At 32.6% G+C, this 15,921-nt stretch overlaps 1 protein-coding gene across 3 annotated transcripts in view; it reads right to left on the bottom strand.

Moving 5' to 3' along the window:
- LOC123700673 (protein trachealess) overlaps window positions 1-15,921 on the bottom strand; it is a 76,466-nt gene that overhangs the window by 18,047 nt on the left and 42,498 nt on the right. For all 3 annotated transcript variants that reach the window (XM_045647951.1, XM_045647949.1, XM_045647950.1), the window contains one exon: window positions 13,898-14,136. In XM_045647951.1, coding sequence (XP_045503907.1) covers window positions 13,898-14,048 — 151 coding nt within the window. In that variant the 5' untranslated portion in view covers window positions 14,049-14,136. The remainder of the gene's footprint in view (window positions 1-13,897; window positions 14,137-15,921) is intronic.

Raw genomic sequence — 15,921 nt, 5'->3', positions numbered from 1 at the left:
GCTTGTGACACACGGACAGTAGCTGAGAGAACTTATATTATTTATTATCCTACTAATAATATAAATGCGAAGTTTGTGTGTATGTTTGTTACACGTAAAAACAGCTAGACAGATTTAGATGAAACTTTACAGTATATTAAAATGGTTATACAATGAATATGACACTACGATAACAGCTAATAAGCTAAATATATATAAATACTTATTTATTTATGCTTTATTGTGCATACATACAAACAAACTTAGACCATAATTTTATACAATAATAACATAGGTACAGACTAGGAAAGGGCGGCCTAATTGCTAAAAAGAAATCTCATTCAGGCAACCCTGATTTTGCCCAATATTGTAATACTTGATTATGCTCTTGATATAGATAGTGTTTTATACTTTTATTTAAGTGCGTCGAGATAAAAATAGAAAAAAAAGCTAAAATCTTAAGTATAACAGCGAAAGTAGACGTTTTTCTGTAGGCTTTCACTCATTTTTTACTTCGCCTTTCACGGTTTAAGTAATTTAATGATCGGATGTGCATTTTCCTTGTAAAGTAACCGTGTAATTTGTATTTTACAAAAAATAGTTATAAGTTAAAAAAATAAAAATAAAATTTAATTAACTTTGTTACATGATAAAACTTCATGAGGAATAAAAATTAAAAACAAAAATTATACGATCAGCAAGCTTTCCTAAAAATAATAAAATATGGCATTGGAAGGTGAAGTAGATTAGAATTAAAGATTCCAAATTCACTTAGCCTTATAAACTGAACGCAGGTGAATCATCCAGTTTTTTACTTCCTAAAAATAACTTTTTTACTACTACTCAGCTAGATATTATAACAAATTATTTATTTGTTATAATATCTAGCTGATTTATGTGAACTTTTTACAGCAGTAAAAAGTTCACTCTCTAGCCTCCTAACTATTTCTTGATCCAAAAATTATACGATAAAATAGGCCCTCTTCAAAATGGGCAGCGTTAGGCGAGTAGAGGCAATCACGATAGTGTAGACTCTACACTGTAGAGGGCCACCGGCCATGTCTATGATGTTCATTCATAATCGTCGTAATGGCGGCAAACATCGACGATCATTTGATGGGCCAACGCTCTCGATTGTGAAGAGGGCCCATTAGTTATAATTAATACAGTATACAGGTCAAAACGTTTGTCACAAAGCCACGTCATTGCTATAGCAAGGACACGCATGTCCGTCCGTCGTGACGTCGGCCACGGACAGACAACACGACCAGCGCAACACTAGTGCACACGTTTTGAATTACTTCACGTTCACGAGTACGCTTTTTATGATTTCAGTGTGTACTGGGCTTTTGAATCGGGATTACCGGTTATACAGGGTGTAATCGTTAAGTGTGCACAGGCGATTATTCCGTAACTATTACAGATATCAAAAAACTTTAAACTGATATCGAAAGTATTTAACCTAATGAGTAAAATGGCCATAATAATTTTTTAAAAATAAAACGAGAAATATCTAAAAAATTAACTTGAAACCCTCCCATACATTTAGTATGAGATACGAATATCCCATGTACATGGGTTGATCCAAAAGTAATGATAATCAATATTAAACAAGGTCATTACAGTTATAATAATTATGTAATTCTCTAGATAGTCTTCTAACTAGAAAATATACTTCAATATTTTTTTTCCTAAACTTAAAAAAAAAAAACTTTGACTTCATCCACAAAAACCCCTCCACGCGGCCATCACTTCGCTGTCGTCTTAAAATAATTTATTGCTAAGAAAGTGTTTCTTGTGCCGAGGATAGAGATAAAAGTAAATAGGAGCAAGATCTAAAAAATAGGGTAGGTGTTCAAGCATTTGGAATGCCGATTTTTGAATGGCAGCCATCGCAACTGACGCTTTGTGATCTGGTGCGTTGTCTTGGTGAAACAGCGTTCAGGTCCGCAGTTTGCCATGTCTCTTTTCCTTGCTAACCTACCGCAATCTTTTAATTTTGTCTGTTTAGTAAGAGCCCAATAAAGTGGCTACCTTTTTAAAATATTCCACCATAATTATTCCTTCAGCGTCCCAAAAAACTACCGCTTTAATCTAACCTACTGATTTTCACTTTCTTCATCGTCACTTTGGAAGCTCGCATCCAGGACATTGATTGTTTTTTTGGTTTCAGCATAAACAAGGTGAACTCGGGTAACGTCCATGATCACAAAACGTGACAAAAAATTATCCTGATATCATTAAAAATTTAGAAATTTACACTCTACATGTCGAATCGTTGTTTTTTCTTTTCGTCGGGAAACATTCTGGCACGCACGGTTCACATTCAAATTAATGTAAATAATTGGAAACGTGGTCTGTTGATATGATTTTTTTGTGATTACTTAGTGAATATATGAGCAAGCAAAAAACATTTATTTTATATTTTTATGTGCACAGGAAATACCCAATTATCATTACTTTTGGATCAACCTAGTACATTTAATATGAAAGATTTTAGCTTTTTCTTTCTTTTTTTGGTTTTCTGCTTTAATTACTTCGCAAATTTGAAGGGAAGTTCATTTAGAAACTGTAAATAGAGCTCCTCATTGTATTGCACAATGAGGATATCACTTCGAAAATCTGCTATGAATACAAAATGTATGGGAAATAAAATGTATGGGAGCGTTTAATGTAACATTTTTGGATATTTCTCGTTTTATTTTAAAAAATTTATTATGGCCATTTTACTCATTAGGTTAAGTACTTTCGATATCAGTTTAAAGTTTTTTGGTATCTGCAATAGTTACGGAATAATCGCTTGTGCACACTTAACGATTACACCCTGTATATTGAAGGATTGACGTTTTCTATGGCATCTTCCTACCCTTATTGATAGTGATTTAAAAACTGAACTGATCACATCTACCTAGGTACCTATATTAAAGAGTTTTTGAAGTCTATCAGAGTAAGTCACTAGAAAGTTGTTGGCATTGCATGTGTTTTTTTTTTTAAAGAACGTCATTTATTTCCGTAATTATTGTTAAAAAGCATGATCGCAGATCAAATAGCTAACTATTTATAAAGATAAAAGTAAATAAATCCATACCAAATCATAATTAATGACTTATCTTTACGAAACATTACAATTAACAATCATTGAAATGATTGTTAATCTAGAATATTCTAAAAATTTACAGTTAGCGAAACAATGTTTAAAATACATTGTCATATCAACCGGCTGTAACATAATAACAAAATGAAATATCCGTTTCTGTGACTTTATCAAACGAGGGTTTCCATAATTCTGGTTTGTGGCGCAAACATAATTAATAAAAAAAAATATAAAATTAAGGCAGTTTAATATTTATTTATTACTCATATCCTAAATGCATGAATTATACGTAGAATCTAAATATATTACACGTATAATTGTTTCAGTAATTATAAGTTTTTAGATTCTGTTTGAAATATGCAACATATTGCTCTATTTATGTAACTTTTCCCATCGTCATTGGACAAATCCTTGCATTAACGATCATCTGTAGGACAATACCCAATAGAATTACTGATATTTTAATTAATAAGGAGACGTCTTGTTCTCTATCATTCCTCCTCATTTCTCATCTCTATCATTCCTCTTCATTCTCTATCATATCCTCGTCATTTCACTATCATGCGTATTCGCATTACGAAAATTTTAAAGTTTGGAGCTGTTAACGAAAAGTAAACTTTGTTTTACAATTCTTACTCAAAGCATATTACAACTTTATTAATACCCATAGTTATCTACTAGCCATTACCATTATATTATCTACTAGCTGCGACCCGCGGTTTCACCCGCGTGGCTCCGTTTCTGTTGGTCAACGTTATGAAGTATAGCCTATAACCTTCCTCGATAAATGGGCTATCTAACACCGACAGAATTTTTCAAATTGGACCAGTAGTTCCTGAAATTAGCGCGTTCAAACAAACAAACTTTATAATATTAGTATAGATGCTATAGCCAAAATCCCACAAACCACCAAATAGATATACCCGCTAGTCGGCAATATCAAAGACAAACTCTCTCTGTTTTGTTGAATTAAATCGTAATAAAGCACACGGCTCGGGTATCTCGCATCGCTTAAATATGGCTTGTCCTAAACAGCCATGTGAATTTTATTTTTATCAGTGTAAAGTCACATGGCCATCTGATAATGCCTTACCTTATAGCTCAGATAATATAATACAGCTAAAACTTTATAGTTGTATCGCTTTTGGTATGTTTGGTACGTGAGTTTCGTTTCACGTTGTTTATGGTGTTAATTTTTTGCGATGTTACTTTTCACGTTGAAATAAATAGAAAAAAGCGCGGGTGGGCCGAGCACACACGTCAGAAGTGAAACTTTGGCAAGACTCAAAATTACTAAAATCATCCCCTTACTACTGCCGTGATGGTATTGCCATGAACCTTAAAATGTTACTCTCAACGCGTCTAGAGAAGTTTCACTTCAAAAAGTAAAATAATAGAAAAGAACAAACATTGGTTGTGTTTGTATCAGTTTATAGTCTGTAGTTAGTTTTAAATGAACCGTTTAGATCTTAATGAGGCAAAATGTAAAGTAATGACTTTTACTAGGAGTAAGTCTCCACATCTCTATGGCTATAAAGTTTCGGATAGGATTGTAGCTAGAGAGAATTCGATTCGTGATTTAGGCGTATTATTCGATCGTACCTTAAGTTTTAATGCCCACATAATTGACTTATGCCAGAATGCATATAAAGCCCTTGGATTTATTTTTAGGCAGACTGCTCGTTTTAATGACAAAACTGTTATCATTAGCCTTTATTATGCATTTGTACGTAGTAAGCTCGAATATAACGCTATCGTGTGGAGCCCACATGAAAAAAATTACAAGTTAATGATTGAGAAAATTCAACGTAAGTTCTCAAGATGCCTTTTCCAGAAGATGTATGGATATTATCCCTACTTATATCCATCCTTGTACGTAACGGGGATGGTTGGAATGGATACACTGGAACTACGACGCGAGCGCGCGCTTATGGTTCATTATTATCTGCTGTTAAATAACAAAATTGACAATCCCGTGGCACTGGGGGCCTGTGGTGTGTGGGCACCGAGCTGCTCCGTGCAGTGGCGCTCGCGTCCGCTGTTCGCGGAGAGCCTGCTCCGGACGCGAGCCGCTTGGAGTGCACCCACCCATCATGCACTCAATTTGTTAAATAAATTTTTACGTGCTAAATCTGAAGTTGACCTATTTAATGTTAATATTGTATCGTTTGTCTCTAATTGTACCTTATTTTTAAGTCAGACTTTCTAATAATTGTTATCTTTGTGCGTTTTGGTATGTTTTGTACTGTAAGTCAAAGATGTATAAATGAATGAATAAATAAAATAAAATAAAAAAAAAGGATAGCTGTTATCGTAAGTTATGACGCAACTAAGTGGATATAGAAAATAGAGCTTTTTTTAAATATGTAAAAATAAATAAATACATTTTATATTATAAATAAATTGTATATTATGTTGTTATTTTATTTCATTTTTTTTATAACTCTTCTTGTTTTTATTTTTGTTCATATATTTGTTTATGCTCTGCTCTACTCCTATCCCTTACTTAATTTCTCTCTGTACAACCGGTTGTCTGGAAGAAATCGCTATTTAGCGATAAGGCCGCCGTTTGTTACAATGTATCCTAGTTTAAGTCTCAATTTGTAATTTGTAAGAGCAATAAAGTATTAATAAATAAATAAATAAAATAAAATTGTTTTATTTCAGGAAATATTGGGTTCCCATATGCAAGTTATGTAAAGCGAACCTTTGAATGATTTTAATTTTTTTTCAAATTCGCATTACACCTTGCATTGTTAACTTTACCTTCATATTAGTAAAAATATTTTCAAAAGTTGAGCGTTCAATACTCATTTACACATATTTTAAAATACATATCTTTACTACGACTATCAAAGCCTCCAAAATCCAAATTCGCATTCCGTACGATCAATTTGTTATTACATAAGGTAGAAATGCCATTTATTTTACTCGATCGACCCCACGAACAAATTTTTATTAAGGCAGCTAAGACTGCGTATAATTTTCTCATTATGGTATAGCGAGGTATTACCAAAAGACGGATCTTGGTGTTATTATGACTGCAATTTGAGACAGTGTTAATAAAGTCACATTAACGTGGCAACGTTTTTGGGTGCAGGGAATGGCTATGTTGTATATTTGTAGGTTATGTTGATATTTCATAGAGATTCATGTATTTGTTAGTATGTTAATGTTAAGGAGTATATTATGAAGTATATGCACGTGCAAGTAGCTCAATGGAGTTTGTGCAAAATATAGTCGACTATTTAAAATAAAATTAAGAATATTTAATGATTTTTCATTATGGAATTAAATTAATATACCGGTTTCTAATTCCTCAAGAATTAAATAAATAAATATTCAGGACAATTTTTCACACACGGCACGATCTGATCGTATATACTAAGCTTTCGCTTGTGTTATGAAAACCAGATGGCTGATAAGCATACATAGATATATAATTTTTTTAATAAATACCTATAAAGATTAACCACTCAGACAAATAATATCTCCCAATCATGGTGAAATTGCACCTTTCAATTTAAATAAATATCGCCACATTTATCTCATTAAAATTCTATTTTTCTTTATATTTAACCAAAGACAAAATTTACCAAATTGCGTATGGCGCGGTAAATTCTCATTTTTATTGCAAAAAAGCAATAATTTATCCGTATTTGTCCATCGGACATGTGCGGGCAGTGCTAACATTGACTGGGGGTGTTTTCTCAGTGCCAAATTAAATAAAACTCACGCCTAATAGAGGGTTCGGTTATCAATAGTTTGACCAACTGTGAAAGAAAGTATGCGGTTGAACTTTTTAACAACCAATTTAAATTTTAATGGCTATTGCCTTTCATACATGTAATAGAGTGATGTTGTAGTAAATTAATGTGTGTATGTATAGTATACCTAGTTGTTTATGTTAAAACATAAAACTGTAGAGTGTAGAGTCATTTTTGTAGTGTTGAAAGGTCTGCACAACGTACTATATTATCGACAATACGATATTTGTAAAATATCTAGCTTTTTAAATCAACTTTTTTAGAATTACAATAAAATTATTAACACGCTTTATAGGAATTTGAAAACTATATTCTTTTTAACGGTAATCACTACATAGTATAAAACAAAGTCACTTTCTCTGTCTCTATTTCCCCTTTGTATGCGTATATCTTTAACTACGCAACGGATTTTGATGCGGTTTTTTTTAATAGATAGAGTGATTCAAGAGGAAGGTATATAATTTATTAGGTTTAAGACAAAGCGGGCGAAGCCGCGGGCGGTAAGCTAGTTATGCATATATTAAACATTACAGATACATGAAAACTTTTAGCATTTCAGTATCTGCCAATCTAAACACCCATACAATAAAATATAAATATGGCACAGTGTGTCCGACATCTTAGAGGAGCAATAAATAAAATGGTCTAGTGTTGATTGGCAACCCCCAGAGGCAACACTTGACCGACCCCTAATGAAGAATTACCTCCCTTTGTCCGCACTTGAATACACAGACTTGAATATCCATTTATTGAGAACTTTATGTTATATTTATCAAGCTTCTTAGAAGATGATTCTGATGCTGTGTAATCTGTTAAACTTAAACTTTAGAAGTTTAGATGGTCACTTAGTAAGAAAGATACGTAAGGGGATCGTAATGTACCAGGCTGCTGCTAATAAATAAATTGTAAAACGATAGGCCAATGAAAATGCAATCGAACCAAATCTTTTTCTGTGTGCTCAATAGCTACACATTTTAATATAAGAATCTCCATTAAAATAGAAGAATCTCTTTAAAATAAACAATGAAACCTCAATCCTATTTCAATTCATGGACATTTAAAATTACATAACACCAACTTCCGATACATTAGATCGATTCTATCAAATATAAAGTGAGAAATACCGAAAAATCACTACAGCAGAACATAATGAATTGTAACTAGCCAATTATACGGGCGAATAACCCTTCCATCGTCTGGGGTCGGACTGACCGGACGGACGATCGATACTAAATAAAAATAGCTGCAAAATCCCGGAAAAGGGCACATTATTCAGAACACGTACTGTCAATATAGATTCGCACAGGGCGATGATTGTGATGCACCGACGAGGGAAAAATGCTCCCAAAACTATACATTGAAAATAATGCGTATTTTGAAGCGCTATGCGGCATATTGACGGGAATATTTGAAAATTTTATTGCTATAATTAACGTTATTTTACACATTTATAATGTTTTAATGACTCACGTAATAATACGTGTAGACTGTAGAGTTATTTATTTGATCGTGAACAATCAATTGTATTCTAATAGGTGGTTACAGTACGAAAAAGTTTATAAGAAAGGGGTTTACGCGCATTGTTAAAGTGTATTTACGAAGGGTTAGGGTTGAGTTCATTATGGGCCGGATTAGCAGGTTAACTCGAGAAGAGATCAAGGAATTCAGCGAAGTATTAAAGGGTTAGAAGAGACGTGCATTTGCCACTGAGAAAGTCTTAATTAAGAGTTTTTTCTTGACATACTTGTTACAATTTATAGTTCTCTTAGATTGTATAAAAATATGTTTATATGTTTGTCTATGTTTTAACACGGTTTATTATCCTTTATTTAACTTACGTTATGACAAAAACATCTCAATAAAAACTTTTCACAAACCAACTGAATAAAAGGTCTCTTTGACCCAAACTTTCAGATATTCGCTACAGCATTGGCGGGTTAACAAAATTTCCAATATTTCGTAGCGGGTGTCGTTTTGTCCGTGTTCCCTTTATTTATTGTTATTTTTCTATTTTGCCGGCAGATGTGCCACGATATGATTTACAACGGTCTTGTATTAAGGACACGGGAATTACAAGAAAAGTGAGGTTATGTTTTTCTATGGATTAGGGTTATGCGAAGTTTATCTTCTTTTAGGGAAAGTAGAAATTTGGAATAGATGATAGTTTTAGAGGCAGATATTTGTACGTGATTATTAGGTTTTTTGATTTCCATTTAATTCAACATATCTAATTATATATTATTAATTATGTACGTACATGGAAATTTTAAGCTTCTTTGCATTCTTATAAATTTTTACTGGAGAAGTCTATACTTTCTTTAAGTTCAAGGGATATCTAAACGCTTTGCATAATAAAGTAGGAATGCCCGCCAACGAATTTTCTTAAAATATCATATAAAATAAATATAAAGGAAGGAATCAGTATCATGTTCAACACCCCATACCATAAATCAGTGCTGCCACCACGCGGCAATATGGGGAACTAACATGTGTTTACCACGTAGTTTGTCGAATTTATCTGCTTGTCTCCTGTTATTATTGAGAAATATGGCGCTTTGTGATGTATGAGCTTTATTCTGGGTACAAATAGCGAGGATTTTTTTCTTATAATCTGAAAGTATCACTGAAGTTACAGGTTACCTATACTTATCCTACTAATATTATAAATACGAAACTTTGTGAGGATGGATGTGTATTTGTATGTTTGTTACTCTTTCACGTAAATACTACTGAACCGATTAGAATGAAATTTAGTACACATATCCTCTATATAACCTATCCTATGTGTTAACTTGGATTAACACATAGGATAGGTTTTATCCCGGAAATCTCACAGGCTCGGGAACTATGCTGGTTTTTCTTTAAAAATGCGGGCGAAGCCGCGGGCGGAAAGCTGTTGTTTAGATAACTATTATACCTATTATATTCGCGATTTTATTAAAGAAGTACATATTATAAGTTCAGAAGTAAGTCCGACCATAACTTTTGATAGAGATAGATCATAGACCATAACTTTTTCCAGAACGTTTGATAGAGCCATGGAATATTTTATAGGCTTGTGTACAAACTTTGTACAAGGAATAGTTAACAAAAAGATCTAATAAGGAATCGAATTTATACAGTAGTCATATAGAATGTATCACTGTAGTCATATAGAATGTACGTAAGAGAAGCGGTAAGAGCATGCTAGTTTGCATATAAATTTGATTGAATTATGCGACATTATTTAAAAGAAATTTGTGAAATTTGCAGCATGAGTTAGGAACACTATTAGGAACGTATCCAAAACGTTTAAAGCTTAAGCCTAGCCTACGCAAATAAATTATTCCACACAACCGAGAGAACTGTCAAATGTAGCCTATTATTCAATTATCCTCATTACAAAGTGACAATACCAACTAATTTGACATCTGTTGACAGTCGCTAATGGTGGTTGGATTTTGAATCTGTATGAACTACGAGTTATTGTTTTATTACCAAAATATAAGCTTCATTTACTTCGAATATTTTCCTTCGAATAATCATAGCCTTGTTCTTTGACTCTACATTTTTTTAAATCTATTATTACTTAATATTCTTTGTAAATAGAATGAAAATACAAATCAGATAACCACAGATAACCAAAAAAGATAACAACACAAATCAGATAACTAAAAAAGTTTACATTATTACCCAACCAAATTCCAAAATAAACAAGACAGCATTTAAATACGCTTATGCAATATCGAATTACATCAGGCAAATTGTAAAAGACACCGACATTAATAAAATGTATAATTATTCAGGCAACCCCACTGTAACAATAGGCGGGGAATTGGGCCAAAATTTTTAATCTAATCAATTAACAATCACTGCTAGCGATACAGCGCTTGTTAGCGCTGCTTATTTGACGAACGTGACTTGTTTTATTCAAATGGGGTTGGTTTGACGATTTTGTGGCGCTTCATTTGCTGGAAGTTCTTGTGAGCTTTTGGGAGTGCTGCATTATGTATAGTGCGGTATAGTTTAGACATGTCTGTCTTGTTTAGTGTTGAGAGGGTTCTAGAGTACTGCAATGTTCACAATACACACACATAGAGTTATAAGATTATGAAGATACAATCACAGATAGAGTTATGAAGTAAGTGGTATTGGTTAAATTCATAGCAAGTAAACTTGACGTTTTTTGATACTCATCTCTTCAGATCATATTATTATGGATTAGGATAAGTTAAAAAAGCGAAATATTCGCAGAAATTACGAGAAATTATATAGAGAAGCTTTAACAAAAATACAAAGAATTGTTTTAACCAGTTTAAAAACTGTTTCATCTATAAATCATCAAAAAAAAAATACATAAACAAGTGTACAATATAATGCAAGATAGGTTTTATTTATAAAAGACATGTGGTGAGTCGGTATTGTTTATAATTTTCCTTTTAATTAAGATAATAGATCGCTATTTAAGTGGGAGTGGATAGAATATATGATTAACCAATTTGCATACTACAGTGATGAATGTCAGTACTATAATTACATGTTACCTACTGTTTTGTTTACAGGATAAATAGCATTTTAAATCATTGTAAATATAATATGTAAGCACAAGAATATACGTAGGTAGGTACTTTTCTTTAAAAGTTACTGATTTTAGTGATGTGGAAGACAATTATTAATCATTTTGCAAGGGGATTATGCTGTATTTTGATTTCTCTTATATTTTAAAATAGCTTTCCACCCGCGGCTTCGCCCGCTTTGACTGAAACCTAATAAATTATATACTAAAACCTTCCTCTTAAATTACTCTATCTGTTAAACAAAACCACATCAAAATCCGTTGCGTAGTTTTAAAGATTTGAGCATACATAGGGACAGATAAAGCGACTTTGTTTTATACTATGTAGTGATATGCACTTAGAAAATTCTATAAAACATAAAACAAAACACGAAACATATCAAAGCATTTCCAAATAGATGTACTATTTAAAGTACCCCTTCAAATCGTACGTGAGGCAAGAAATACCAAAATTACCCCAAAAAATGCCACACAATTTTGACACCCTAAACGCTCATGTTTTATCGTCGAATATTTTTTTATTTTAATACAGCTTCTGACTATAAGGTGGGTTTGAAATCGAGTTAAAATGACAGTGGCGTATGTAGTGATTCTCTTCGTGGCCGTATTAGTCGCAAGGGGATGAAAATTGGATTTACTATGGGGCATGTTAGTACACTTGTTATGAATTTGCTGTGTAAGCTTTTGGGCTTTTTGTCTTTTTTAGAGATAGTGAGTATTGATTCAGATAATATTAAGAATTATTATCTGAATCCATACTCGAGAGACGAGAGACGAGAGCCTACATCCATCTTCGACAGCCGGTAACAGCCTCACAAAGGTAACTTTGTCATTGCTCATGGGCGGTGGTGTCACTTCATTAGGTGATCCACCTGCTCAGTTACCTGCTCTTACATAAAAAAAATAAAAATAAAAATGGAAAAGAGAAAATGAAAATTATGATAGTAACATGGTATTACGACGAAATATTAAAAAAAATTATTTAATTGATGTAAAATAAATATCTTTAATTATCTTATTTGAGGGATTTCAAATAGCTTTTATTTCTAAAAATACTCTCTACAATTTCGTTTTCGCAAGAAAAATCTATTCAGCTACAAAACAGAAAAGAATATCTACTAAATCTTAATCAGTTTAAAGAATGCACAAAAAGAGAGTTAGTTAAATCAAATGAAGCCACATGTGCCACGTTTGTTTTATAAAACAAATGTTTATTTTACGGCTATAGCATAGGTAATTTATTTATTTGAAGCATTGCGGTGTCCCCACGGTGCATTTATTCGTGTGTACGCTTCGCTTCGCTTCGTGATTTACCCCAAGCTTGAAGCTTGGGTTCTTTATTAAATTCGTTTTTTTGGCAATTTTTAGTTATTCGTAGTGTTGAGAAAATGCTTAGAGAGCTTAGAAGAAATATATCTATATGCATATGGAAATATAACGTTGTATCGATTTTGCAAACAATTTAATAAGAAATTAATTGTTTGTTCTAGGAAGGTACAGAATCAACATTCTTTTCATCACAGTCTATATAAGTAATTATATTTTTCTATACGGATGATAAATGATAATGCAAGTATACCTACAGTACCTAATATAGTTTTATTTTGATAAATTTCAACGAGGCAAATGTAAAAGCCCATAAAATATATATACCTACACATAATACGAAAGTACCTAAACATGAATATATAGGTATCGAATCGATTTTTCCATACGGGCATTACAAATTCTTATCAGGCGTGTTTTGTTCGTTGATGAATATTATCTAACTACTTATTATAAATACTATATTGCTAAAGTCAGCAATAATTAAAAAAAAACACCGATAGTTTCTTTGCACATTACTATCATATCTGAAAGTGCAGTCACAAAATAAATACCTAGTACAAATTCAGTATTAAAATAAATAAAAAAGCATTCACAACTTAATTTGCGCACCGTACAGGAGCGACATAACACGGTTAGCGCCGACAATGACTTGACGAAGGCAAATCTGATTTGCGAACCCTCCTCAGTTATTTTAAGGCACTCACTCATTTTGCATAGGGTGTACCAATGGGCTATTTGTGCCCACAATATGCTCTCGTTATTGGTTTTGTATCCTTTTATATTTATTAATAAAGTTAAATGTGGAAAGGAGTTGGAATATGAACATGAACTTATTTAAGAAGTGTTATTGCATGCGTTGAAGATGTACTGTAATTTTGATTATTAACTAGACTTAACTATGCTAAAGGTGGAAAAGATATTCGAATTCAAAACTCTTGTGTCTTGGTTTTATCCTATTAAAGTTTATCATTTTTTAGTCTACTAATGCCAATAGTATAACATAAGTAAAAAAAGAATACATCTAAATATAAGCTTGATTCTTCGTAAAACTGTCTCCGTCCGTACAGATCACATTACAAATTCGTACTACTAAACATTATTAAAAAATACTACATGATTTAAAAGACTATTCTTCTATACTACTATTTAAGAAGATATTTCAATAAACCTCACCTTTCAAAGCCTTGCTAGTCGGCGGAGTATCCCTGCTCCACGGCGGATCACCATGTCCGGAGAAATCCCTTAGCTTCAGGTAGCTGATGGTCAGCCTGATGATGGAGGCTTTATCCAGCTGGCTGGTAATAGCAGCTGGGAGGGGCAGCATCTTCGCTAGCTCGTAGAACTCGTAGTTTTCCTTCCCGCGCCGTGAGCGAGCCGCATCTCTGCTTTTCTCTTTTCGGAGTTCGAGGATGCTGTAAGGAGAGGGATGGTTAGGTTTCTGTTATAAATTATACTGTGTATTGCTCTTGATAGAACTGCGGTTTATGGTTTAGATTTTGAATTAAGCACACAAGTTAGATTTTATAAAAATGAAATAAAAGTGGAACTAGTGAATTGTGTGCTTCATTTCAAAATCAAGTGATTTTAAGCTATTGCATAGCTTCTATCGCGGGCCTGGAGCGCGGGGACCGAATCGAGAAATTCCGTAACGAAAAAACCTCACGCTCCCCACTCCGACGGGCGGAGGTGTGGCTTGAAGGCATAAGCATGCAATAGCTTTACCGCGGCAGTCCCCGAGTGCCACACGTCTTTTTTCTATTTTTTGGTAAGGAGCTTGATGTAGGCATTTATTTGAAGAGACCAGACAGATTTAATTATATAGCCTTAGGCCTACTGGCTAAAAGCTTTCTCTATTATTGTTTAAATATAGTAACTTAATTTTGAATATAAATAATTTTTGACAAAATGTTTTTTGATTTTTGACGATTTTGTATGAAAATAAAAATATTTTAATTAATCATCTGAGAAAGATATTAAAAGACGACTCTCAAATTTAGTGTTAAAATAATTAAAAAAATATAATATTTACACAGATAACATAATAAAAAAAAATGATTCGTTCTGATAAAAAAATTCTATTTTTCTTATAAGGAGATATTATTTTTGAAATCATTTCCTTATCCTTCTTATACAATATCTATGTAGGCATATATAATTATATATATTATATTATATTGTAATTAATAAATCTTACTACAAAAATTTGAACAGTACATCAATATTTAACTATAACAAATACGAAAAATTCTATAAAATGCGCATGCGTACAGAAAATTACACTTATCTACACATCAAAGTGGATATGCTAATAACACAAACACAGGTTATATTACGTATAAAACAGGTTATAACTTATAAAGTACGTATATATTCATATCGAGTGAGTGTAGCCGCGCCCTAACCCGCCCTACGCCCAGTCTAATGAGCTTATTTTAATCACTGTGTATTTTATTTTGTTTTTTATGGTAATGGTAGGTTTTATTTCAAATTAGCATGGTTAAAGGTGTTTTATAGCATTCTATTTGGGAATGGATTAAGGAGGCATTTGTTTCGATTAATGTAAGTGCACTAATTAATTATTATTCATCATATCGATATAATTTGATTACAAATTAATTTTTGAATGAACTTTTTCAGTAATATCATATTAATTATTCAGACTTCATTAAAATTTTTTTAATGAATATTCTAATAAAATAATACGTAATAGAGTAAATGTAGAGTTTAAAATGAAAATCTAAATTAATAATATTACAACGGAATTGCAAAGTTTATGCAAAAATATTAGCCAAATTTATACTTATACTTTGCTCAATTTTTTATTGATGATTGGTAGCCGGTAGTCGGTAGGGTAAGGTTTTTATTAACATTGATAAATCGAAAAAACGTGGACAACAATGTCCATACTTATATTTGATGTAGATACTCAATATACCTAAGACATGAACTATCCCTACATGATTATATATGCCTTCAGTATTCCTCAAAAGCATTTCTCATAGCCAGACGTAAAATTACCAATTTACAATAAACAAAGGTAAGCATTAAGACAGGCAGGGGCAGTAAACCTTTGGTGCGGCGTAAGCGATCCCGTGATGGGTTTTGTTTTACGATCGAGCTCGATTACAACGCTCCCGAGAGTGCTTGCTTTATTGTCACCTGAGTAAGGTCATTTGGAAACAGCCATCCCGCACGTT

The sequence above is a fragment of the Colias croceus genome, chromosome 20, assembly GCF_905220415.1.
Source record: "Colias croceus chromosome 20, ilColCroc2.1".
Classification (NCBI taxonomy): domain Eukaryota; kingdom Metazoa; phylum Arthropoda; class Insecta; order Lepidoptera; family Pieridae; genus Colias; species Colias croceus.
Note: the sequence above shows the minus strand (reverse complement) of the source record. Positions and strands in the feature narration are given on the sequence as shown.